The sequence below is a fragment of the Aquarana catesbeiana genome, linkage group LG03, assembly GCF_042186555.1.
Source record: "Aquarana catesbeiana isolate 2022-GZ linkage group LG03, ASM4218655v1, whole genome shotgun sequence".
Taxonomy (NCBI): Eukaryota; Metazoa; Chordata; class Amphibia; order Anura; family Ranidae; genus Aquarana; species Aquarana catesbeiana.
In genome coordinates, this window is record NC_133326.1 from 661,676,584 (window position 1) to 661,704,565 (window position 27,982).

A 27,982-nucleotide genomic window follows, 5' to 3' on the forward strand; every position below is an offset into this window, starting at 1 on the left:
TTATCAACCCTGGTATAAAGATTGGGTTTCCTCTAGAAGGCAAATAACATAAATTTGAAAAGTTTTATCCTTGATAATTCCAAAATAAATTTCAGGCCTTTTTGATGTCTGTAAGGAAGAGTGATATACCTATTATCTCAGGGGACTTATTCATGCAACAAAAATGATAAGCATACCTCTTATGAGTCTAACTGAATAAATAATGTTTTTTAAATTTCGTGCAAGGAAAGCAGCGCTAATTCAAATAATAATATTGTTGGCAATTCTAACATATAATAACTGTGACAACATGATGCAAAAGTTTCCAGAAAGAAAGTCCCCATAATCAGAAAGTCTTCACACATAAGTAAAGTTATATACCCCCCCCCCCAAAAAAAAGTTCAAGTTTTCCAGGATATTAAAGACTACTACCCATGTCGTAAATGTGAGGTGTGCAGGGTCAATCAACTAAAAACTAAAAGAATCACCTCTTTTTGTTCTAATCAGACAACTAGAACATATGAAATTAAGTCCTTTTTAACCTGTAACACCAATAATATTGTATATATGCTTAATTGTCCATGTGGCCAACAATATATTATCAGGACAATTAGGAAGTTGCAGACTAGAGTAAAAGAGCACTTAGCTAATATCAGATCAGGCTTTCCAAGGAATAGTGTATCAAAACACTATGTAAAATATCATGGCAAAAATCCAGCTGGTACTACAATTATAGGAATTGACAATGTGCATCATCATTGAAGGGGTAGCTATATATTAAGGGAAGTATCACGTTTAGAAACAATGTGGATCTACAATTTAAAAACTTATGTCCAATTCTGGTTACACGTTGAATGGAACATTAAAGGGGTTGTAAAGTCTCAAGGTTTTTCACCCTAATGCATTCTATGCATTAAGGTGAAAAACCTTCTGTGCTGCAGCTCCCCCCCAGAGTCCCCCTTTTTCTTACCTGAACCTGGTCGTTCCAGTGATGAGCATGAGCCCAGCAGCTCCAGCTGCTGTCTTGGATCCTCATTGAATAGATTGGTAGCAGCAGGAGCCACTGGCTCCAGCTGCTGTCAATCAAATCCAGTGAAACGGGAGACGAGGGGTGGGGCCGAGTTTTGCTTAATGTACGCAGCAGCAGCTCTCAGAAGCGGGCCCACTTGGGGGCCCGCTTGGAAAGCGGCTCTCTGTGGGGGCACCCAATGAAGAGGAGTGGCCAGGAGCACCACCGGGGATCCCAGAAAAGGAGGATCGGGGTCACTCTATGCAAAACCCTTGCATAGAGCAGGTAAGTATAATATGTTTGTTATTTAAAAAAACAAAAAACTAACCCTTACAATCACTTTAATAGCTTTATTAACAATAGCTAGGGTATTCATTTTGGGAGTGTGAATTATACCACTACACTGGATATCTATTAATTATTAAGTTTAGGACATTCTATTAATTATTGTCCCAGGTATGACTTGTGGATGCTTTTTTTTTTTTCTAGTATAATTTATTTTTGATTTTCTCTTCACAATTTTTGTCGTTTTTTTGTTAAGCCATTAAGGTTTATTTAATATCCAATGTTAATTTTATAATAATATTTTATATTGTATGGAATATTGAATGAATAGTATAGAATGGTAGGCTAATGGCTTTTTTTCTTTTCATTTTTGTTTTTGATCTGGTTCTATTATACAAATCATTTATTCTTTCTCCATAAGATGGAGCTCTCACTTTACTTCCTAATTAGGAAACTCCATGTTTTTCTTCTTTTCTAATTAGCAAGCATAGGGTATATAGTATGATCAAACATGATAGCTGTCATTCCGCCAGCTCCCCGAAGACGTAATTTTGCCGAAACATGTAAGGCTTGGCCTGTCTGTGACAATATCACGTGGTGGTGAGGGTAGTGATGATTGTCAGTCCGACCCTGCGTCTCTCCATCAGCCTGCCACAAGACTTTTTATGCACAGAACGATTGATCTACTTTTAATTGTCATGTTGGAGTTGTAATTCAAAAAATGGGCCAAGTTTGCTACATACTTCACCATGGGAGCTCGTATGTCATTTTGTTCAATTGATAATCTCGTGGCTGGAAGTTGCTGACATAGATTGGATGAATCGTATTTAACCCTGATATGTCAAGCATGTACAACCATTTATAACTTAATGGTCCAACCAATTTTGTAAGAGGAGCATCTGGTTAGTTTCATTTGGTGGTGGAGTTTTCCTGCACATCAGATCGGAAGGATTTTGTGCACAACAATACAATGTGGATCACTTATGAGTTAAGATTTTCTGATTATTTGGACTTTCTTTCTGGACACTTTTCTTTGTTTACAATCATTTCTGATACTTTTGCATCTACACTGTATATTGTCATAGTTATTATATGTTATAATTGCCAACAATATTATTATTTAAATTAGCGCTGCTTTCTTTGCACAATATTTGTTTAACTGGTATTACTGTTTTAAGTGGCTGCTTGGTCACACAAATTGACCTAGCACAGATATCATTTTGGTAGTACTGTTTTTTTACAAGCCAAACTACAGCAGTTCTTACCAATTCAGCAGTAAAATAGAATGCAATGCCTGGGGGTCCCAATCCAATCCATTTGGAATACAATATTAGGCAAATTTTTCTGCTTTTTGTCCTTCACCAGAGAAAACATATAATCCCCTTATTTAATCTCAGCATATCCTCTGCATGGGTCAGAAGGGGTAGGGATTATATTTGACTTTCTTAAATTTACCCACTCAGTTAAAGATAATGGCAACCCTTCCTACTCCTTCAGTAGTTTAAGTACAGAGTTTCTAACAAGAGTATTTATTGCCTCTCAATTTTTAGCAAAGTATAATCCCAGATAACAAAATCTTGGTGTACATTCTTATTCGGAGAGATAAACCCACTGTCCTTATTTAAACAGGAATATTCTTAATTTTTTAGTGAATTTAGCATCCTGCCAAAGATTCACATTTTTGATTAAATCTACCATCAAAGGTAAATACGAACTTTGGTCAGAGAACTAAGGAAATTAGCAGCATAAATAAAAACACTTACTGATATAGTTCTCACCAGTATACTAGGAAATAGTTTTCTATGCAAAGAAGCAAGCGTTTCTACTGCCAAAGTGAACACACTTGTCTTACAATCCAGAAAATCTCAACTGTCCTTGACATATGTCCAATTATTATAAGTCTTGAGTTAGAAGTCTAGTACAGGTTCTCTGAACACTGAAAACAAATACTCTTAAAACCGAATCTAGTCAGCATCTCTATAATCTGTTCTTATTAAATACTATCAATGGCCTTATTAGCGCCTGTCAAGAAGATTAACGCTTCCCTTTCCGGACCCATGTTATGCCCAAGATGTTTTTCATGAGAACATTCAATTGCTGCCAAAAACTGTCTTATATTTCTTACCTTTCTAGGTGTTTGTTTGGAGCAGGTTTTGGGCAAACTGCAAGCTCCTCAAAACAATTTGAAATGAGAGGAAGCTCAGTCTGTCCCCACTGACAATCATGGACACACTGGGATTGAAGACAAACACTGTAGACTTGGGGTACACTCTGCAAGGGAATTTGCTCCAGAACCTAGTAAATGAGCTGAAGCTTCACTTTGTAAAGAATACCCAATCACATGCAAGGAAAATAAAAGAACAACAACAGAATTTTTGCTTGCACATGATTGGATGATGAAAGTCAGCAGAACTTCCCCTCATTTACAATATTCTGGAACAAATTTTCTTTCAGAGTACAACTGCTCTTTCAAAATGTACGGTCCATTTTCCTTTAGTAAATAAACCCCAAAGTGTTTATCTGTGTTGGGACAGATGGTGAAGCAGCCATGATGAGGAACAACCATGCCCAACCTAAATCACACCCATTCTACCAAAAGAACCACCAACACTATCAAAATGACAGTCATTCTACATGAGGTGTTTGTTTGGAGCAGGTTTTGGGCAAACTGCAAGCTCCTCAAAACAATTTGAAATGAGAGGAAGCTCAGTCTGTCCCCACTGACAATCATGGACACACTGGGATTGAAGACAAACACTGTAGACTTGGGGTACACTCTGCAAGGGAATTTGCTCCAGAACCTAGTAAATGAGCTGAAGCTTCACTTTGTAAAGAATACCCAGTCACATGCAAGGAAAATAAAAGAACAACAACAGAATTTTTGCTTGCACATGATTGGATGATGAAAGTCAGCAGAACTTCCCCTCATTTACAATATTCTGGAACAAATTTTCTTTCAGAGTACAACTGCTCTTTCAAAATGTACGGTCCATTTTCCTTTAGTAAATAAACCCCAAAGTGTTTATCTGTGTTGGGACAGATGGTGAAGCAGCCATGATGAGGAACAACCATGCCCAACCTAAATCACACCCATTCTACCAAAAGAACCACCAACACTATCAAAATGACAGTCATTCTACATGAGGAAACATCATCTCCATCCTAATCACAAACATGCTACAAGAGGAAACACCATCCCTATCCTAAATCACACTCTTGCTTTATGAAGAAACATCATCCCATCATAAATGAGATATATTTGACATGAGGAATCTTCATCCCCATCCTAAATTACACTTTCTTTTACAATTCTATATGAGTAACATCCATCTTACTTGAGAAAACACTATCTCCATCCTAGATCGCATACATCCTACATGTAAAAACTCCATCCCTGTCCCAAATCACACATCTACTTCCCGAGGAAACATCATCTCCATTCTATTTTACACTCACCCTACATGACAAAAAACACGTGAATCTTAAAGTGATTGTAAAGTTTAAATTTTTTTAAACAATAATAAACATATTGCACAGAGTAGCCCCGAACCTCCTCTTCTAGGGCCCCTTCTGAGTGCCTCCATAAGAAGTTGCTTCCTATGGAGGCACTTTGCGTGCTCAACCCCAAGGTGGGCTGTTTGCGTCTATTCAGACACACAGCCCAGCTTGGGCTCCATCCCTCGTTCTTTGCTCACAGGTTTTAGCTGACAACAGCAGGAGCCAATGGCTCCATTGCTTTCAGGGAGGCCTGTGAGAGCTGGGAGACAAGAGCAGAGCTGCTGCAGATGTGCACAGTGCTGGATCTAGATCGGGCTCAGGTAAGTATTTAGTGGGGGCTGTGAGGGAGCCAGTGGCAGAACTATCATGGTTGCAAAGGTCTCGGGGGACCTAAGACGGCAGTATGAGGTGACTAGCGGCTGTGTGGGGATCTGGTGAAAGTGGCGGCAGGATGCGGACCGGTGAATCAATAATGAGACGGTGGATGGCTTAGTCACCTGCTGATATGTGGGGCAGCGGGAGACACACAACATTGTGGCCCTGTGGATGCATATATACTTATTGGGGACAGATGGAGCACAGAGGCAGAGCTGGGACTTGGCCCCTGTGAAAAACAGGAGACCAGATACCTGCAGCAATGATAGAATAAGCTGGGACTGTGAAAGCTTATTGTAGCACCCTGATGTTTAGGCGGGGATGCTGTTAAATTTAATTGCCAGGCGGTAGTTGCCTCGGCCAACTGTTAGGAGGTCAATTGATTTCACCCTAATTCTGGAATTGCTGCACTTCTCTCTTCTATTGCTAGGTGGCCAGGGGTTACCTGGTGACATTAGATAAGACAAGGGCATTGCAAGGACAGTTAAGGAATGAATGGGGTGTCTCAGCCAATGGTCAGGGATTTTCTTGGATCCCTTGGCCTGCTGGGAGAGCCTATTTATTTGGGTGGGGTCAGGTGATCATGGTTCTTTGCCACCTGGATGGCCGTCTGGGTGGACGTGTGTTGTGCTGCCCTGGGCTGCTAAGCCAGAACCCTAGGCCTATCCTGGGGACATCTGGCTGCTAGGCTGTCTGTGGGCCTATCTAGAAGCAAGAAAGCAGCGTAGGGTTGGGACTGCCGGCCGGAGAACCTGTCATGGTCAGAGGTAGAGGGGAAGCTGTCGCCACTAAGGAACTATTGACCTTGCTAACAGGGACCCAGCAGGAACGTGTGGGTGACGCTTGAGGGAGATACTGGGTGAGAAGATTAGAAGAGCTCAGGGGATCAAGTCGCAGTGGATCAGCAAGTCTAGTGAAAGACTGGGAGCTCAAAAGGAGATTGTAGAGTAAGTAAAGGAGTTTGTTGCAACTTGTATTAGAAACTGTGACAAGACTGTTGCCATAGGAGATAGCGGTCCTACTCATGCAGATGTGGTGTCAGGCTGTATGCCTTTCCCTGCATGGTTGTCTACCTATAGAAGTCTCGGAGTCTGCCAATTGTCATTGCAACTACTAAAGGGTGTCCTGGCCCTAACCCTCTCTCCCACAGTTCTGTTCAAGAGACAATAAATCTCTTTGCATTAAAGAAGTGTCTGGCACCCATTAATCTACACAGAAGGATGTCAGCTGTCCCTAACTCTGGAGGTCATCATTAGGCCTCTAGGGGCCTGGTATTCTGTTACATTATCAAGGTGGTTAGACAATACATTACTTGCATTAAAAGCAAGATGGTGTAGCGCCCTGGGAATTAGTCGGGAAATTCCTCACCAAATTCCTTGTCAGGAGCAGCTACCATAGGTAAATTGTTAGCGATCCATTGAATTCTCTCTAAGTTTGGCTTTGTTGTACTTTTCTCTTCTGCCACTGGGTGGGCGGGTACTTGGTGGTACTAGATATGAGAAGGACAATTCAAGGTCAGTTTATGGGTATATGGGGTATCTCAGCCAATGGTCAGGGGTTCTCTTGAATCCCTTGGTCTGCTGGGAGAGCCTATATATCTGGGTGGAGTCAGGTGATCTGCGTTCTGTGCCACCCGGACTGCCATCAGGGTGGACATGTGTCGTCTGCCCCGGGCTGCTAGGCCGGAGATTGGACCTATCCTAGGGGCATTTGGCTGCCAGGCTGTGTGAGGGCCTATCCAGAAGTAAGAGGGCAGCGCAGGGTTGGGACTGCGGCTTGCAGTCCAACCAGAAGGGATGGTTCTGCCAGCAGGAGAACCTGTCGTGGTCAGAGGTAGAAGGCAAGCTGTCGCCACTACTGGGCCAATCACCTTTACCAGGGATCACAGTGAGTAACTGAAGCAAGTACCGGAGCAACATTCTCACCAAACGGGCATGATGGAGAATCGGGAAACTTCAGGCGGTGATCAAGTCAGGGACCCAACCAGCAGAGGTGACGCTTGCAGAGCAGCCCTGTGAGTCAAGCCAGGGACCGAGCCTGTCAGCAGGGGTGAAGCTTGAAGGTATCTGAAGTGCCAAGCTAGGGACCCAGCAGGGAAGCGTGGGTGACGCTTGAAGGAGATACCACCGCAAAAGCTTTAGTTTTAGTGAATCATAGGGTCCAGTGAGAGACTAGGAGCTCAAGGGGCTGAAGAGCTATGAGTGGATGTTGTAGTGAAGTTGAGAGAACTGTTGAACTTTGTGTTAGGAACTGTTCAATACTGTTACCATAGGAAATAGCAATCCTGCACAAGCAGTAGTGGCGCCTTGCTGGGGCCTTTCCCTGTACGGCTGTCCTCCTACTGAAGTCTCGGTGTCTGCCTATTGAATTTGCAACTACTTAAGATCCCTTTCACACTGGAGGCATTTTTCAGGCGCTACAGCGCTAAAAATAGCGCCTGAAAGAAGCCTCAGCTGCAAACCCAGTGTGAAAGCCCGATTGCTTTCACACTGGGGCACTGCACTGGCAGGGCATCACAAAAAGTCCTGCCAGAAGCTACTTTGCAGCGGTGGAGGAGCGGTGAATACACCGCTCCTCCTCCGCTCCTGCCCATTAAAAACAATGGGGCAGCGTCGCCATACCGCCAGCAAAGCGCCGCTGCAGCGGCATTATGCGGGCGGATTGAACCCCTTTTCGGCCGCGAAAATGACACAGGGTTAAAACCGCCCCACTAGTGGCCTATTAGCGATGCAAAAACGATGGTAAAGCGGCGCTAAAAATAGCGCCGCTTTGCTGCCGACGCCCGGGTTGGCTCGGTGTGAAAGGGATCTAAGGGTATCCCGGCCTTAACCCTCTTTCCCATCAAAATATAAAAATGACTGTTAAAAGAAATAAAACCTCTTTTGCATCCAAGAAGTGTCTTCTGGAGCCCAATGAAACAAATTTGTGACAGTCACAAAGCGGTGATGAAGATATTAATCTTTAATAGAAGCTATCCAAAAATATAATTCTAAATACAAATAACAATAAAAAGAATACATCTCTATTCCCAACACATACTAAAAAGACCTAAAGTCTAAAGAGGACATAGGTGGCCACCATCTTCCAATTTCACCTCACATATCTCTCACTCTCACATACACATACACATACAGATCTCAGTCGATCAAAAGATCGATAAAGATTGCAAATATGATAATCAAATGACCAGGGAGAATGTCAATGGGGATGACTAATATAGTCTTATGATGGTGAACACACTTGATCATGGGTTGTTTAGCCAGGAATGGAAGTAGAAATTGTATATATAGTGCAGGTGTGGTGAGATAGTTCCTTATGGTTTCCGTAGTGCTAACTTGTGACAAGAGCAGCTTCAATGCTTAGATGTATACACAGTCTGGTTAGAGATCACCAGTAGTGGGGTAACATAACAGGTGGAATGTAACACTTAAGCGGTATATGTAGAATGAAACTGACTTTACCAGCAGCCGGAGCGGTACACTGATCAGCACATCATATCAAATAGTAAAGGAAAGCCTGCAGTTACCGGCATCCAGACGGGATCATCGCGATCCATGAGTCACTATCACAGACACTGCAGGAAAAAATCCCACTCACGGACAGCAGAGCGGCTTCCTTCGTTCCAGGTGAATGCCTTAGTCAGCTGTTAGATAGATCTTAGTCCTCACTGGTGTTACATGAAAGGCACCCGTTGTGAAGGCTGCAGTAGTCAAGCTCTGGTGTTGGCTAACGGACCGGTGGAATATAGAGAGGTTGAAGGGGCGACTTGGTGGATTAGTAGGTGGCCAGCCAAAAGTCCTCCTCAAATCATCCTGCTGCTTACATGTTTCGCTAATATGCTAGCTTCTTCAGAGCCAATGACTTTTACCACCCTTGCACCCACTATGCCTCACCGCCCACTACATATTGGAGGATGTCAGCAGTCTGTGGCCTCAAAGGTTTTCATTAGACTGGAAGAGGTTAGAGAATCTGCTACAATGGTTATATGAGCTATCCAGCTGTTATATCCCTGCCTGCTTTTTATTGTGCTCTGAGTTGGACCAAGTTTGAGCTTTCACTTATTTGAAACTTTGCCTTATATCTTCTTTGTTTCCCCTGCTGTTTTCAGCTTGTTACTATACTGTACATACTAAAACTGTGTCCCCAAATATTTCACTCTGTTGCATAGTTGTTGCTTATGCCTTGCCATAGCTAGGTACACGCAAGTAGTTTTTTTTGTTCAATCCAGCGGGCTTAATGAAAAAAACTGGCTGCCAGCGCTGATCAAATACTAGTTTTCTAGCATGTCCGTTCGACAGAAGGCGGTTTTTAGACTAGCTTCTGTTGGACTGGCTGCTGTACACACCTGGTGAATGTTAACTGGTTTCTGTGGCTCCAGTCCTTCATTGGGGCCAAGCAGTGGTGGCCTGTCCATAGGGGGCGCCGCCCCCTGAAAGCTAGTGACAAAAAAAAAAAAAAAAAATGTTCTTTAAATTTACTGTGCTCGGGCGCCGGCCACATTGCACTATAGAAGCGTCATGCCAATGCAATCCCGTGATTGCAGGCGAGACACTACATTTGCTGGGTTTTGTGTTGCTTTGTGGCGCAAAGCTAAGCGCCTCTCCACTCTCATTGGGTCAGACTTCTGTCTGTCTGCCTATCTGACCATTAGCACCGCTGTAGGACTTGAGCTGTGCTTTAGCCCGGACATCTGTGTCACTCTTACTTTCGGTTTCTATGCCAGTGAGAAGTCGGCTCCATGAAGCAAGAATCAAGGTAATGTGATCTGACACTGTCAGTGTCTGTCCCTCCACATACCTTGCAATGTTCCTTGTAATTCCTTGTGTAATGTTCCCATCCTGTGATGATGATCTGTGATCGGACGGTTGAGGGAGGAGGGGGGAGGGGGTGCCCTGCTTCTTCTGTGCCCAGAGTTAACCTCCATTCACCCAGCAATCTGCAGGAGCATTTATATGTTGACCATGAGGGGTCCCAGCACTGTGTCCTGCTACAGCCATCGTATACAGCATATCCTCACCTTCACCAGGTATCTATCTATCTATCTATCTATCTATGTACTGATCTGTCTGTCTGTGCACCTATCTGCCTGCCTATCGATCTGTCTGTCTGTCCGTCTGTCTACCTATCGATCTGCCTGCCTATCGATCTGTCTGTCTGTGTACCTATCGATCTGCCTGCCTATCGATCTGTCTGTCTGTGTACCTATCGATCTGTCTGTCTGTGTACCTATCGATCTGTCTGTCTGTGTACCTATCGATCTGCCTGCCTATCGATCTGTCTGTCTGTGTACTGATCTGTCTGTCTGTGTACCTATCGATCTGCCTGCCTATCCATCTGTCTGTCTGTGTACCTATCGATCTGTCTGTCCGTGTACCTATCGATCTGTCTGCCTATCGATCTGTCTGTCTGTGTACCTATCGATCTGCCTGCCTATCGATCTGTCTGTCTGTGTACCTATCGATCTGCCTGCCTATCGATCTGTCTGTCTGTGTACTGATCTGTCTGTCTGTGTACCTATCCGCCTGCCTATCGATCTGTGTACCTATCGATCTGCCTGCCTATCGATCTGTCTGTCCGTCTGTCTGCCTATCGATCTGTCTGTCTGTGTACCTATCGATCTGCCTGCCTATCCATCTGTCTGTCCGTCTGTCTGCCTATCGATCTGTCTGTCTGTGTACCTATCGATCTGCCTGCCTATCGATCTGTCTGTCTGTGTACCTATCGATCTGCCTGCCTATCGATCTGTCTGTCCGTCTGTCTGCCTATCGATCTGTCTGTCTGTGTACCTATCGATCTGCCTGCCTATCCATCTGTCTATCTGTGTACCTATCGATCTGTCTGCCTATCGATCTGTCTGTCTGTGTACCTATCGATCTGCCTGCCTATCGATCTGTCTGTCTGTGTACCTATCCGCCTGCCTATCGATCTGTGTACCTATCGATCTGCCTGCCTATCGATCTGTCTGTCCGTCTGTCTGCCTATCGATCTGTCTGTCTGTGTACCTATCGATCTGTGTACCTATCGATCTGCCTGCCTATCGATCTATTTGTCTGTCCGTCTGTCTGCCTATTGATCGATCTGTCTGCCTATCGATCTGTCTGTCTGTGTACCTATCGATCTGTCTGCCTATCGATCTGTCTGTCTGTGTACCTATCCGCCTGCCTATCGATCTGAGTACCTATCGATCTGCCTGCCTATCGATCTGTCTGTCTGTGTACCTATCGATCTGCCTGCCTATCAATCTGTCTGTCCGTCTGTCTGCCTATCGATCTGTCTGTCTGTGTACCTATTGATCTGCCTGCCTATCGATCTGTCTGTCTGTGTACTGATCTGTCTGTCTGTGTACCTATCGATCTGCCTGCCTATCGATCTGTCTGTCTGTGTACCTATCGATCTGTGTACCTATCGATCTGCCTGCCTATCGATCTGTTTGTCCGTCTGTCTCCCTTTTGATCGATCTGTCTGCCTATCGATCTGTCTGTCTGTGTACCTATCGATCTGTCTGCTTATCGATCTGTCTGTGTACCTATCTGCCTGTCTATCGATCTGTCTGCTTATCGATCTGTCTGTGTACCTATCTGCCTGTCTATCGATCTGTCTGTGTAAATATTGATCTGCCTGCCTATCGATCCGTCTGTCTGTGTACCTATCTGCCTATCAATCTGTTTGTCTGTAGGCCCTATCAAGGGCAAGTGGCGGCGAAGGGGGGGGGGGGGGGTGTTGTTGGTTGGGTCTATGTTTGCGCCCCCCCAAAAAAATTGAGCACCAGCCGCCACTGGGGCCAAGTTTGTTTTATTTATTTTTTTACGGCAGGAAGGGAGCCTGCTGCAGAACATGTCCTACTGCTGGATCATAATACAGGGCTCCTGGCGGAAAAGGGCTCCAGGACCAGTGGGTCAGGGGGGTCCTTAATGGTTTCTTGCATTGGGAAGCTAAAGGTTCTAGTTACGCCTCGAAGGGGGGGGGGCATCGTGATTGTAAATGCTTTTTTTTTTTTTTTTAAATAACAAACATGTTACAACCTACCTGCTCTGTGCTATAGTTTTGCACAGGGCAAACCTGATCCTCCTCTTCTTGGATCTCCTGCCAGCACTCCTAGTGCCCCTATAGCAAGCCGCTTGCTTTGAGGGCACTTGAACGTGTTGGCGCCTGAATCCCGCTCTGTGTATTCATTGACACCCAGAGCATGGTGTGGACCTGCCCTCCATTCCCTCCTCACTGGCTGTGACTAACAGCAGCAGGAGCCAATGGCTTCTGCTGTTGTCTCTGAGCCAATGAGGAGGTAGAGAGCTGAGAGATCCTCTGCTCTCAGGCACGTTGCTGGATCAAGATCTGGCTCAGGTAAGTATAAGGGGCTGGGGGGAGCTGCATGCAGAAGGATTTTTACCTTAATGTGGAGAATGCATTAGGGTAAAAAACTTTCTGCCTTTAAATACATAGTTTATAAGGAAACAGCATCCCATCCTAAATCATAGTATACATCCATGTACGTCTGTGCTTGTATTAGCAGTCTTTGATAGGTAAAGGCAGCTAGCAGCAAGGACTGATATACAGTATGTAAAATCCTTTACAAAAATCTATAACCCACAGTTGCAGTGCCAGAAGTGCAACTCCATTTTCACTATGATTACAGTTTCAGAAATCAGGTTTCATTGCAACTGTCCTCTGTTTAAATACTCCGCCAGTTTTAATGACCACCACCACTCACCAGATGTGTTCACCTCAGAATACAAAAGAGGTCAAATGCACATATTCAATAAAGTGCTTCATTTATAAAGACCACCATTACCATGTAATTCAAATGCAACCTCACCAGACTGTAAGACCTCACTTTGCATTTTTAGAGATCAATATGAGCTTGTAATCTTCAGAGGCCGGTGTGTTCCAAAGAAATTTCCTCTGTATAAGGATGGCACTCCCCGTAATATAGTCATACAAAGAGAGAGGGCACTTCCATAGTACAGCAACATTCATATATTAAGACAAAATTAGAGAAAGTTGGAAGACAGAAAGCTACATAGAACGATGTTGCGCTTGCATGAGTCGACAGCATGTGACATCAGTACTCAAAGCTCCACCCAATGCGTTTCTTCCTATGGAATATCATCAGGGGCTGTCTGTACTGGTGACTCACACTTCCTTCAAAGGATACATAGACAATGATCTGCCCATCTCATCATTGCATCATGTTCATCATCCTCCTAGATCCATGGCAGATAAATCGTCAAGCCATTAGCATGTGGAGCAAACAGATGTCGATATAATATAATATTATAAAATGACAGAGCTATAGAACAATCAGTACACAGTATTGATGCTCATGGCCCCCACTCATCTGAACATCAAAGACCTATCTATTTATTCATATGTTTGTACCAGAAAGTTACAAAATTGCTCCTCATGTATGTATTAGATATTGTATAATATTAAGGCTCCGTTCACAACTTGGCGTTCCGATTTGAAATATCGGCAAATCGTGGGACACCTGTGCGATTCCCATCACTTCCAATGGCACCCTGATCACGGGCAACAATCGCTGTAAAATTGTGCGAACAGAATTGCGGGATGCCTTTTCGCCCAAAAGAAGTTCTCGTACTTCATGTGACAATCATGGCAAAACTACACTGCAATTGGGGTGCCATTGGAAGAGACGGGGATTGAATAGGAGTCCCACAATTTGCCGCTATTTTGAATTGAATTACGGCGATTCTGCCCGCAATTCAGAACGCCAAGATGTGAACGGAGCCTTAAGCTTTTTTTACTATCTTGTTTCACAGGTGTCTGTAGTTTCCAGTTTCAATTTGATGTGCAACAGATATTAGCGGTAGCCTGTCAGGGAGGTTCAGATTATGGTGAGTATTAAAATACTTCAAAATATTAGAATATTTTATTTTTTAACCTAAATCTTTATTATCTTTTTTTCTGCTGATGTTGGATTTGTTTTATAGTGCCTCCTCTTTTTTTAAATGTCTGTGTAACTTCCTTTTTATTATACCTATACAAACTAGGGATGAGCTTTGGATCTGAGCCAGACCAACTTTAGGTCCTAATTTTCGCTCATTCAGCGAACAGCCAAACTAAATTGGGTATTCAGTTGCCTACCAATCAGAACCTTCATCTGCAGCGGGAAGTAGAACATTTAGCAGCAGTTCTACCACTGCTAAATGTGATAACGTCTTGCTCTGGCTTGTTGTTAGGGAACTGGAAGCCACTGATTCCCTAACATATTAATGGCAGTATCAGTAAGTGTTCATTTTAGACGAACATATTAATAGCATAGTGGGCAGATGCGATGGACCACTAGGTCTTTTTTCTGCCTTCCCGCTTATGTGTTTCTACGAAATGTCACTTTGGCATTTCAATAAAGCTGGAAAAAAATTTAAAAAAGATAATCAATGCATTATGTTGTAACAAGACAAGACAATATCCCCCGCCCAACACAGCCAGAATAAAACGGACACTAGCTTGCATGCTAAAACAGATCATTTTAGCACATGGCTATTGTAAAAGAACCCTAATGCCGTGTACACACGGGCAGACTTTTCGGCATCAAAGGTCCGACGGTCTTTCCAACGGACTTTCGACGGAGTTACGACGGACTTTCGATGGAATTTTGACGGACTTTCTAACGAACAGACTTGCCTACACACGATCGCACCAAAGTCCGACGGATTCGTACGTAATGACGTATGACCGGACTAAAATAAGGAAGTTCATAGCCAGTAGCCAATAGCTGCCCTAGCGTTGGTTTTTGTCCTTCGGACTAGCATACAGACGAGCGGATTTCTCGATAGGAACTGGGTTCGGCGGAGTTCCAGCGGAAAGATTTGAAACATGTTTTAAATCTAAAGTCTGTCTGATTTTCGACAGAAAAAGTCAGCTGAAGGTCAGATGAAGCCCACACACGGTGGGATTGTCCAACGGGTTTGTTCCGTCGGACCAGTTCGGTCGAAAAGTCCACCCGTGTGTACACGGCATAAGTGTTGCTAAAATGCAGCAGATAAAAATCACGTCTTCTCTCCTGCCCTGCCAACTACTGCTGCGTGGTGTGCCAAAGCTGTGTAAATGTTAAAACTGGATGGACAGAAATAAAAATCCCTTGGCAGGCAAACTAATTCATATACAGTATGTACACTGATAAGCTATAATATTCTGATTACCCACCTAATATTGAGTAGGTCCCACTTTTGCTTCCAAAACATCTCTGATCTACCATGGCATGGACACCACTAGACGTCTGAAGGTATGCTCTGGTATTTGGCACCAGGATGTCAGTAGCACACCCTTTAAGTTCTGTAAGTTACGAGGTGGGGCTTCCATGGATCAGACTTGTTTTTCAGCACATCCCACAGATGATTGATGGATTGAGGTCTGGAGAATTTGGAGGCCAAATCAACACTTCAAACCCGTTGTTGTGTTCCTCAAACCATTCTTAAACCATTTTTGCAGTTTGGCAGGCCACATTATCCTGTTGAAAGAGGCCACTGCCATCAGGGAATACTGTTTTTCATGAAGGGTATACTTGGTCAGCAATAATGTTTAGGTAGGTAGTACATGTCAAAGTAACACTCACATGGATGGCAGGACCCAAGGTTTCCCAGCAGAGCATTACCCAAAGCATCACACTGCCTATGCCAGTTTGCCTTCTTCCCATACTGAATCCTGGTGCCATTTCTTTCCCAGGTAAGTGACGCAAACCTGGCTATCCACATGATGTAAAAGAAACAGTAATTCATCAGACCAGGCCGAATTCTTCCTTTGCTCTGTGGTCCAGTTCTGATGCTCACATGCCCATTTGCTTTTGTGGACAGGGGTCAGCATTTTTACCCTGACTGGCTTGCAGCTACAGACCCCCATACACAACAAACTACAATGCCCAATTTTCTGCTTTCAACACATCAACTTCATGGACAACATGTTTACTTATTACCTAATATATCCCATCAACTTTCAAATGCCACTGTAACAAGATAATCAATGTTATTCACTTTACCTGTCAGTGAACTTAATATTATAGTTAATCGATGTATATACTACATATCCATTTGTGTATTTGGCTGTTGGTTGCAGGACAGAACAATCAGGTCCTCTGTCCTGCCAAACAAAACCATGGAGGGTGGCAGAGTTGTGATAATACACAGCTCCTTTATATATAAAATTCATGCTTAAAACTGGTTAATGCGGGTGAACATTTTAGAATGCATAATTGTCCCGTCAAATTATAATGGTGTATCAATGTATTTGGCAGTTTGTCTAGATCAGCCTTTCCCAAACTTTTTACCCCAGAGGGTTCCTTAAAATTATTTTAACGTTTTTGAGGAACCCTTCTTAATCACTATGAGTATCACTATGAGTATGTGGAAAATATACCCTTATATTGTTGGTCATGGGAAGGAAAACGACTCCTTGCACCGGTGATTAGAATTCCATCCTTTCAGACAGCTACAGTGACTTGAAAAAGTATTCATACCCCTTGACATTTTCCACATTTTGTCATGTTACAACTAAAAGACTAAATGTATTTTATTGGGATTTTATGTGATAAACACAAAGTGGCACATAATTGTGAAGTGGAATGAAAATGATAAATGGTTTTCAAAATTTTTTACAAATAAATATGTGAAAAGTGTGGCGTGCATTAGTATTCAGCCCCCCCCCCCCCAAGTTAATACTGTGCAGAACCACCTTTCTCTTTAGTTCATTGACAGACACAGCCTTCTTTATTCAGAACCATAGTGTTATATCGCTCCCTACAGGAGTAGGACACTAGGCAGACAAAAGACTTGGCTACGCCCATGGGCAGTCCTAGGTGATATACACCCCCCTCTCTGCTACAGGCCTTTAGTTTTTTTCTGACTAGTCAGGAGTAAGGACATGGTTCCCTTTGGGATCTCTTGTCCTGGCAATTTTTATTTATTTTTTTTATTTATCTATTATTTTCCCTGGATTTTTCTGGTGAGATCTTCAATCAACTGCCAGGCTGAGCGACGGGCTGGACATTCAATCCAGTGGTCACCCCAGTCTGGCCAGCAAGCGCGTACAGAGTGCAGCTACGCCCTAGGCCGGCCACGACATAGCCCCACTAAACGGGGGCTGGCCCTGCAAGTTAAACATCTTGCGAGGTCGCATATGGCCGGGTCTCGGCTCGAGTCGCAGCGTCCCTCATGGCCGACAGCCCCCCACTTCAGTGGCGAGGAGGTTCTGGCTGGAGTGATGCCCGATTGGTCCTGGTATGGTGAGTAGAGGTCCCCCTCTCTCCTTAGGATTTTTTTTGTGGCGGACAGGGTCCCCTCCCCGGGTTAGTCGGTCCTGCGGGTCTCCTCTATCCCTGCACCCTCTTTTCCTAGCCCTGGAGGTCCCTTGGTAACCCCCCTCTTGCCCTCCTCCCTCCATATGAGGTAGTGTGCCTGTGGTGGGTCCTGGGGGATGGGTTTGAATACTGGTGGGCTGGGGGTGTGCACCGCCTAGGTGCTGTGCTTACCGGGGGGGAAGCACTGGGTCCCGTGCCTGAATCCTCTCTCTCTCTCTCTCACTCTCATCCTAGGAGGCTACAGTGTTCTCCTGCATCTGTGGTAGACTCATGTAGCACGGCCGGTGGCCATTGTGCCGTAGCCGGCGTCCTCTTTCCTAGTGCCTGAGGACTTCCTATGGCCGGTGGCCATTTTGCCGTAGCCGGCGTCCTTTTCCCTAGTGCCTGATGACTTCCTATGGCCGGCAGCAATGTTTGTGTAGCTCGGCAGCCATGATATGGTTAATTTTTGTCTCAGGCAACGGCGGCGATTACTGTGTAGCCCAGGATGCCGTTTTTTTTGCAGACGGAAGCCCCTGTTTTTAACCCGGCACTGACTCCTGTGCTTTCTTCTCCCTTGGACACCACATGTGTGCAGGTCGATATCTGAGGCAGCAAGCGCTATGCTAGTGGGGTGGTGAGTCTGGGGGATCCCTCCTCTCTCTGCTGCAGGCTGTGGGTGTTTTGGTGATCTGGTATCACTACCGGTCTGGGGGGTGTCCCATTGTAGTGGTCACTCTTGGTGTGGGGCTCTCCTTTTTCTCTCTTTTGGAGACTCAGGAGCATTTTTCCCCGCCTGACCCCCTGTCAGAGGCTGCAGGTCCCTCTGGGTCCCAGTCATCCGTTGACACACTGACGGCGGCCCTGGAGTCCCTTGTGTCCCGGGTGGAGGTGGCTCTTGGGCGGTGGGCCAAGCAGGAAGTGTCCCCTGCCTTCCCCTGCTTCATCTGTCTCGTCAGATCCTGAAACTGATTCGGCTGCCATGGACAGGGCCCACCGTGCGGGGTCTGCGGCCGCGCTCCTAGATCTCTCAGACAGTGAAGATGATTCCTCGGCACCAGTGGCTGCACATGAGAAGGTGCTGGTGGATGCACTGATTGCTTCTGTGCAGGAAACTTTAAAGATGGAGGATCCAGCCACAGCTGCGGTGGAGGTGCCGGTCCCTTTTGGCATTCACAAGCCATCTCACTCGGCAAAAGTGTTCTTATCCCTCCTTTTTTGACAAGTTTGTCTATAAAGATTGGGAGCGTCCAAAACGCCCCTTTGTAATCCCAAAGTGTTTTGTTGTGCGTTATCCCTTTGAGGGAAGTCTGCTCAAAAAATGGACAACTCCGCCTGTGGTGAATCCCCCGATTTCCCAGTTGAACAAAACCACTATTATTTCTGTTGAGGACTCTTCGGCCTTTAAAGACCCGGCTGACAGGAAGGCAGAGTCTCTGAGCTGCACTATGTTATCTATTGTGGGTTTGCCGCTTTGGCCAATTTTGGCTATTGCTCTGGTGTCGCAAACGCTGACAGAGTGGGCAAAGCTGTTGCGCCATGACCTGGAAGGGGACCAGTTCCACCTGCCTTCACGGTATTAGCGTACCAACTGGTCCAGGGGCTGTAGTTTGTCTGCGATGCCTCTTTGGATGCAGATCCCTTGCTTTCTAAGCTATCTGTTTCAGCGGTAGTGCTTCGACGGGTATTGTGGCTGAAGTGTTGGACTGCGGACCAGGCCTCAAAGAAGGCCCGAGGGAATTTGCCTAGCTCACCTTAGATGTGGTACGGGCAGTCAGGGTGTATTTGCCACTGAGTCTTTTCGAGGGTCAGACCCTCTGTTCGTGATCATGGACGGGCCAAAGAAGAGGCTATCTGTTTCCTCAGCGACCATCTCTAGATGGATCAGGCAGATGGTGACTCAGGCCTATTCTATCAAGGGTCAGGTTCCTCCCTTCCCGGTGAAGGCGCACTCGACTTGGGCGCTGAGTGCCTCCTGGGCCTTCCGTCATCAGGCATCAGTAACACAAGTTTGCACGGCGGCCACCTGGTCATCGGTGTACAATTTCACAAAATTTTACAAAGTGGATGTGCTGGCATTTGCGGATGCTTCTTTTGGCTGCAAGGTTCTGCAGGCTGTGGTCTAGAGGGTTTTTCCCTCGTGAAGGTTTTTTTTTGCTAGTCAGGTGGGCTCCAGGTTGTTTTCACTGAGCTCCAGGTTGTCTGGTTGGCCTGGGGTTTTTTTGTTTTTGTTGGCTGCCCCACCCCTCATGTTTGGCACTGCTTTGGTACATCCCTATGGTTCTGAATAAAGAAGGCTGTCAATGAATGAAAGAGAAAATAGGATTTTTGACTTACCGTAAAATCCGTTTCTCTGAGTTCATTGACAGACACAGCACCCGCCCCTCTATCGAGTTTTTAATACTTCTGATACTGCTTGTTACATAACTGAAGGCCTGTAGCAGAGAGGGGGGTGTATATCACCTAGGACTGCCAAAGGGCATAGCCAAATCCTTTGTCTGCCTAGTGTCCTACTCCTGTAGGAGGCAATATAACCCTATGGTTCTGAATAAAGAAGGCTGTGTCTGTCAATGAACTCAGAGAAACGGATTTTACGGTAAGTGAAAAATCCTATTGTCTCTACCAGTTTTGCACATCTAGAGTGAAATTTTTGCCCATTCTTTTTTTGCAAAATGGCCAAAGCTCTGTCACATTGGATGGAACAGCAATTTTCAAGTCTTGCTACAGATTCTCCATTGGAGTTAGGTCTGAACTTTCACTGGGCCATTCTAACATATGAATATGATTTGATCTAAACCATTCCATTGTAGCTCTGGCTGTATGTTTAGGGTCGTTGTCCTGCTGCAAGGTGAACCTCCGCCCCAGTCTCAAGTCTTTTGCAGACTCTAATGCCGCGTACACACGAGCGGACATTACGGCGGACTTTGCCCGGCGGACTTTTCGATGTACTTTCCGACGGACTTTCTGAATGAACGGACTTGCCTACACACAATCCACCAAAGTCCGTCGAATTCGTACGTGATGACGTACGACCGGACTAAAACAAGGAAGTTCATAGCCAGTAGCCAATAGCTGCCCTAGCATGGCTTTTTGTCCGTCGAACTAGCATACAGACGGCGGACTTTTCGACCGGACTCGATTTCAACGGATAAATTTTAAACAAGTTTCAAATCTAAGTCCGTCCAACTTTTGAGAAAACAAAGTCCGCTGGAGCCCACACACATCGAATTGTCCGACGAAATCCAGTCCGCCGGGCAAAGTCCGCCGTAATGTCCGCTCGTGTGTACGCGGCATAACAGGTTTTCTTTTAAGATTGGCCTGTATTTGACTCCTTCCATCTTCCCTTCAACTCTGACCAGCTTTCCTGTCCCTGCTGAAGAAAAGCATCCCCACAACATGATGCTGCCACCACCATGTTTAACAGTGGGGATGGTGTGTTCCGGGTGATGTGCAGTGTTAGTTTTCCGCCACACATAGCGCTTTGCTTTTAGGCCAAAAAGTTACATTTTGGTCTCATCTGCCCAGAGCACCTTCTTCCACATGTTTGGTGTGTCTCCCACCTGGCTTCTCGCAAACTGCAAACAAGACTTCTTATGGCTTTCTTTCAACCATGGCTTTCTTCTTGCCACTTTTCCATAAAGGCCAGTATTGTGGAGTGCATGACTTATGCCCCGTACACATGGTCGGACTTTGTTCGGACATTCCGACAACAAAATCCTAGGATTTTTTCCGACGGATGTTGGCTCAAACTTGTCTTGCATACACACGGTCACACAAAGTTGTCGGAAAATCCGTTCGTTCTGAACGCGGTGACGTAAAACATGTACGTCGGGACTATAAACGGGGCAGTGGCCAATAGCTTTATTTATTCTGAGCATGCGTGGCACTTTGTGCGTCGGATTTGTGTACACACGATCGGAATTTCCGACAACGTTGTTGTCGGAAAATTTTATATCCTGCTCTCAAACTTTGTGTGATGGAAAATGTGTGATGGAACCTACACACGGTCGGAATTTCCGACAACAAGGTCCTATCACACATTTTCCGTTGGAAAATCCGACCGTGTGTATGGGGCATAATAATTGTCCTGTGGACAGATTCTCCCACCTGAGCTGTGGATCTCTGCAGCTCCTCCAGAGTTACCATGGGCCTCTTGGCTGATTTTCTGATTAATGCTCTCCTTGCAAGGCCTGTCAGCTTAGGTGGATGGCCATGTCTTGGTAGGTTTGCAAGTGCCATACTCTTTCCATTTTCGGATAATGGATTGAACAGTACTCCGTGAGATGTTCAAAGCTTGAGATATTTTTTTATAACCTAACCCTAGTTTAAACTACTCCACAAATTTAACCCTGACCTGTCTGGTGTGTTCCTTGGCCTTCATGATGATGTATTTTCACTAAGGTTCTCTAACAAACCTCTGAGGGCTTCACAGAACTGCATTTGTGACATTAAATTATACACAGGTGGACTCTATTTACTAATTAGGTGACTTCTGAAGGCAATTGGTTCCACTACATTGTAGTTAGGGGTATCAGAGTAAAGGGGGCTGAAAACAAATGCAAGCCACACTTTTCAGATATTTATTTGTAAAAAAAATTTGAAAACCATTTATCATTTTCCTTCCACTTCACAATTATTTGCCACTGTGCTGGTCTATCACATAAAATCCCAATAAAATACATTTACATTTTTGGTTGTAACATGACAGAATGTGGAAAATTTCAAGGCGTATAAATACTTTTTCGAAGCACTGTACAAAGGTCACTGGTGTCATGCCACTGGCTCTGCCAAAAAGCATTGGCTTTGGAACTAGACAGGGACCGTTGGATGGGAAGTAAATCAGCCACAGCTCAAGGAACCCCTAGCAATCTCTGGAGGAACCCCGGAGTTCCACAGAACCCTGGTTGAGAATGGCTGCTCTAGGGGTTGGCTTTAGCTGAAAACAAAACTTTGGAACAACACAAGCTGGTATTAATCATGCTTCTTATGATACCACTTCTCTTTGTAGTGTACAAAGTCTACCTCACCAACATACAACCAAGTGATTCCTATGATGCCTATGTGATGAGGATAGAGGAAGTTCTTAAACCAGGTAAGATATTCAACTGTTGAGGATAAAGTCAGAGCCAGTTGAGGTTAGATATACACCTTTAGATTTATGTTCCATCTTATTTGATAAAAAAAAAATTTAAAAGACTAAAGTGTATTACATTCTCTTTTTCTTTCATGTCATTAGGTACAGATGTTGTAACCCCAGGTGAAACTCGTACATTTTTAAGTAGCAAGGCTTGCCGGATAACCCTAAACTTTCTGCCGGGGAGGAGTTACCTTGTGTCAGGAGTAAGCTCCGATCTTTGGAAATTTCCAGACAGGTACGCATTTCCAATTATATGTCAATGAAGTAATCTATGATCTCCTTCATTCTGGGTGGAGACTAAATCATTTCCAAATGTCCTCTATGATAGGTATTATTATGTAATGTAAAATCTTTACAGTGACTGGCCAAATTAATACAGAACATCAAAATAGTTTTAATTTTTCAATAACTCACAGATAATTATGGGCATATTTATTAGTCAGCCCATTCTAGGAATCAGACAATTCCTTTGTGAATATGCTAGTGAAGGTATAGTATGGTAATTGCGGAATGCATTTGTGTCTATAGATAATGACTAAGAAATGCTTTACCTACTGTAGTTCACAGTGCCAAGTGTCACAAGTATTTCTTGAAACCCTTACCATATTATTATAATGGTAAATGTTATATATAGCAGCATTAGAAGAAAGGAGGTCCTGCTTCCCATATATATAGATCTTTAGTTATTACTAGAGAGATCACTAGCAGGAGGAAGGAGGTCCTGATTCCTCTATATAGATCTTTAATTATCACTAGAGGGATCACCAGCAGGAGGAAGGAGGTCCCAATTTCCCTATATAGATCTTTCGTTATCACTAGAGGGATCACCAGTGGCAGGAAGGAGGTTCAAATACTCCTACTGTATATACAGTATCTCACAAAAGTGAGTACACCCCTCACATTTTTGTAAATATTTTATTATATCTTTTCATGTGACAACACTGAAGAAATTACACTTTGCTACAATGTAAAGTAGTGAGTGTACAGCTTGTATAACGGTGTAAATTTGCTGTCCCCTCAAAATAACTCAACACACAGCCATTAATGTCTAAACTGCTGGCAACAAAAGTGAGTACGCCCCTAAGTGAAAATGTTCAAATTGGGCCCAAAGTGTAAATATTTTGTGTGGCCACCATTATTTTCCAGCACTGCCTTAACCCTCTTGGGCATGGAGTTCACCAGAGCTTCACAGGCCACTGCAGTCCTCTTCCACTCCTCCATGACAAGATCACAGAGCTGGTGGATGTTAGAGACCATGGGCTCCTCCACCTTCCGTATGAGGATGCCCCACAGATGTTCAATAGGGTTTAGGTCTGGAGCCATGCTTGGCCAGTACATTACCATTACCCTCAGCTTCTTTAGCAAGGCAGTGGTCGTCTTGGATGTGTGTTTGGGGTCGTTATGTTTGAATACTGCCCTGCGGCCCAGTCTCCAAAGAGAGGGGATCCTGCTCGATTTCAGTATGTCACAGTACATGTTGGCATTCATAGTTCCCTCAATGAACTGTAGCTCCCCAGTGCCGGCAGCACTCATGCAGCCTCAGACCATGACACTCCCACCATCATGCTTGACTGTAGGCAAGACACACTTGTCTTTGTACTCCTCATGTGGTTGCTGCCACACATGCTTGACACCATCGACGCTTGACACCAACTGAACCAAACAAGTTTATCTTTTTATTATTATTATTATTATACAGGATTTATATAGCGCCGACAGTTTACGCAGCGCTTTACAACATTAGGGCAGACAGTACAAGTTTAATACAATTCAACACAGGAGGAATCAGAGGGCCCTGCTCGTTAGAGCTTACAATCTAGGAGGGAGGGTCAAGTTATACAAAGGGTAATAGCTGTGGGGGATGAGCTAATGGAGAAAATAGTGCAGTTGTTAGATGGAGGCAGGATAGGCTTCTCTGAAGAGGAACGTTTTCAGGGATCGCCTAAAAGTGGATAAAGTTGGAGACAGTCTGACAGATTGGGGTAGGGAATTCCAGAGGATGGGCGAGGCTCCGGAGAAGTCCTGGAGGCGGATATGGGAGGAGGTGATGAGGGAGCTAGAGAGCAGGAGGTCTTGGGAAGAACGGAGATGGCGATTAGGTTGGTATTTTGAGACTAGGCTAGTGATGTAGCTGGGGGCAGAGTTGTGGATGGCTTTGTAACTTATTGTTAGTATTTTGAATTTAATTCGTTGGGCGAGTGGTAGCCAATGGAGGGATTGGCAGAGAGGGGTAGCAGACACTGAGCGGTTTGTAAGGTGGATGAGTCTGGCAGCAGCATTCATGATGGACTGAAGGGGGGATAATCTGTTTAAAGGTAAGCCAATGAGGAGTGAGTTGGTCTCATCAGACCACAGGACATGGTTCCAGTAATCCATTACCTTAGTCTGCTTGTCTTCAGCAAACTGTTTAGGGGCTTTCTTGTGCATCATCTTTAGAAGAGGCTTCCTTCTGGGATGACAGCCATACAGACCAATTTGATGCAGGGTGCGGCGTATGGACTTAGCACTGACAGGCTGATCCCCCACCCCTTCAACCTCTACAGCAATGCTGGCAAAAAAAAAAAAAAAGTACATAGTGCTCAAAAGTAATACGGGTTAGGTGAAAAATTAACCCCACATAGCAAGTCATAAAATGGCTGATTTGTTTGTTTTCTCTCCTATTTATAGACAATCCCTCAAAGATGGTCAAATTTTTACTAGCTCTCAGTGTTTATGTGGATTTTTCAATAAACAATTGTATATTTTTTGATAATACCTTTCCTTCTCCCCTCTTTTTTGTATGCTTACTCTAATTCAGAGGAACACACCTCAAGTTTTTATTTAGTTTTAGAGGTCATGGTACGCGATGTCTAAATGAGGAATTGATAAAATTTCAGTTCCCGTTTTTCAGCCAAGCTTGTACTAAGTGTAGCCATAGTGTCATTTTTATCCTTGTTGTTCTCAAAGATGGCCACTACGTCTGCATGCGTGTGACGTCATTGTGAATCTATATGTACGAACGCGTAATTGCCTTCACGCATTTGCGGCGCTGTTATATGCCATCTTGTGGAGAAATAGGAGAAGGCACTCTTAGTTCTATAATAACAATGTATATGTTATATGCATATTATACACCAACTCAAAAATAGCAAAAAAGTGTGTAAAGAATATTCTTTATTTCATTTTATTTTGTTTTATTTTACAAGGCCATTATCTTAATTTAAAAGATTCTTAATTATTCACACATATAGATATCCATTGTCTTTATATACACGTCTTATATTTACAGGTTATCCAGGTATAAGCTGCGGAGCCTATTTAATTTTTAATATTAATAGTGTACAAAGGGTAAAAAAGTAAAACCTTCATTTAACCCATGAGGTGCTCTTGAATTTAATCGGAAGATCCATCTTCCCTCTGCTTTTACCAGTCTTTTGTCCAAATCCTCTTTTCGAGGACCTTGTTTAATCTGCTCAATGATCCAAAATTTTAAATTAACTAATTGATCACTATGTCTTTCTCGCATGTCGTGCCAGAGTTCTCTCTCTTTTTAGAGTTATGTCACTTATATGCTCCAAGACACGTTGTCTAAATTGGCAAATTGTCTTGCCAATATATAAGCGAGAACATGGGCATTGAGATAACTCCTTCGGAGCTACAATTAAAAAATGACTGTAGTTGAACCATATTATCGATCTTAGGGTTACAGAACTCCTTGGTTGTGGGGATATATCTGCAAGCCTTTAGCATTTTGGATCATTGAGCAGATTAAACAGGGTCCTCGAAAAGGGGATCTGGACAAAAGACTGTTAAAAGCAGAGACAAGATGGATCTTCCGATTAAATTCAAGAGAACCTCATGGGTTAAATGAAGGTTTTACTTTTTTACCCTTTGTAAACAATTAATATTAAAAATGAAATAGGCTGCGCAGCCTATACCTGGATACCCTATAAATAAAAGACATACATATATAAAGACATCTATATGTGTGAATAATTAGGAATCTATTAAATTTAGATAGTGGCCTTGTAAAATAAAACAAAATAAAACGAAATAAAGAATATTTTTTATGCACTTTTTTGCTACTTTTGAGTTGGTGTAATAATATTCATATGGCATATACATTCTTATTTTAGAACTCAGAGTGCCTTCTCCTATTTCTCCACAAGATTGCATATAACAGCGTTGCGAATGCGTGAAGGCAATTAAACATTTGCGCATATAGATTCACAATTACGCCAATTCTCAAATGACGTCGCATGCATGCAGACGTAGTGCCCATCTTCGAGGGATTGTCTATAAATAGGAGAAAACAAAAAAATCGGCCACTTTATGTTTTGCCATGTGGGGATAATTTTTCACCTCCCACATTACTTTTGAGCACTATGCACTCCCTTTTTTTTTGCACTTTAACCTTGACAAAGCTTTTCTATTTTGGGCTTTTAGTTCATTTTGGGGAGTTTTTTGGTTGTGGGTATACATGGCTTCAATGGGGGTATAGCACCTCGGTTTGATGAATGGTGGTCATTAGAGAGGGCATATGATCCATAAAAAGTAGCATTTGTAGAACTATCGCTATAGACAGATTGGCTGGAATAGAGCTTTAGATTTGATAGAAGAAACTAAGCAGATACTACAGTTATTCCCTGTACACACAGTCGGACATTGATCGGACATTCCGACAACAAAATCCATGGATTTTTTCCGACGGATGTTGGCTCAAACTTGTCTTGCATACACACGGTCACACAAAGTTGTCGGAAAATTGGATCATTCTGAACGCGGTGACGTAAAACACGTACTTCTGGACTATGAACAGGGCAGTAGCCAATAGCTTTCGTTTCTTAATTTATTGTGAGCATGCATGGCACTTTGTGCGTCGGATTTGTGCACACACGATCGGAATTTCCAACAACGGATTTTGTTATCGGAAAATTTTATAGCAAGCTCTCAAACTTTGTGTGTCGGAAATACCTATGGAAAATGTGTGATGGAGCCCACACACGGTCGGAATTTCCAAAAACAAGGTCCTATCACACATTTTCCATCGGAAAATCCTATCATGTGTACAGGGCAATAGAACTAATGATACAATTATCTGAGCTGAGCTGTAGAACTGTTGAAAGATATCTATTTATCAGACTATAAACAGTTTATAGGCATCTGTCAGGTTATCTATCATATTGTCAGGTAGGGTATTAAAGTAACCTCCTACAGATAGAGTTTGCCGCAAAGCCAGCAGATCAGATAAGATCTACTACAGTGAGAGAGATCCTGTTCAGACTCAGAACAGGGAAGATATTTGCAGTATTAAAGACCTCAGGTCAGATTAGGACCACCGTGGTAATCTCTCATCTTTCATTTTTTGAGGTGACGCCTTTAAGTTAAAACACGATACATTCTTTCAAACACTTTTTCAATATTTTATTTG

General features: G+C 43.8%; 1 protein-coding gene across 1 annotated transcript in view; it reads left to right on the forward strand.

Annotated features, from left to right (window-relative positions):
* The window catches only part of LOC141133428 (A.superbus venom factor 1-like), a 250,166-nt gene that overhangs the window by 195,032 nt on the left and 27,152 nt on the right, over positions 1–27,982 (forward strand). Inside the window, exons 28-30 of the mRNA XM_073622813.1 lie at positions 13,924–13,998; positions 22,444–22,527; positions 22,672–22,807. Of these exons, the coding sequence (XP_073478914.1) occupies positions 13,924–13,998; positions 22,444–22,527; positions 22,672–22,807 (295 nt within the window). The remainder of the gene's footprint in view (positions 1–13,923; positions 13,999–22,443; positions 22,528–22,671; positions 22,808–27,982) is intronic.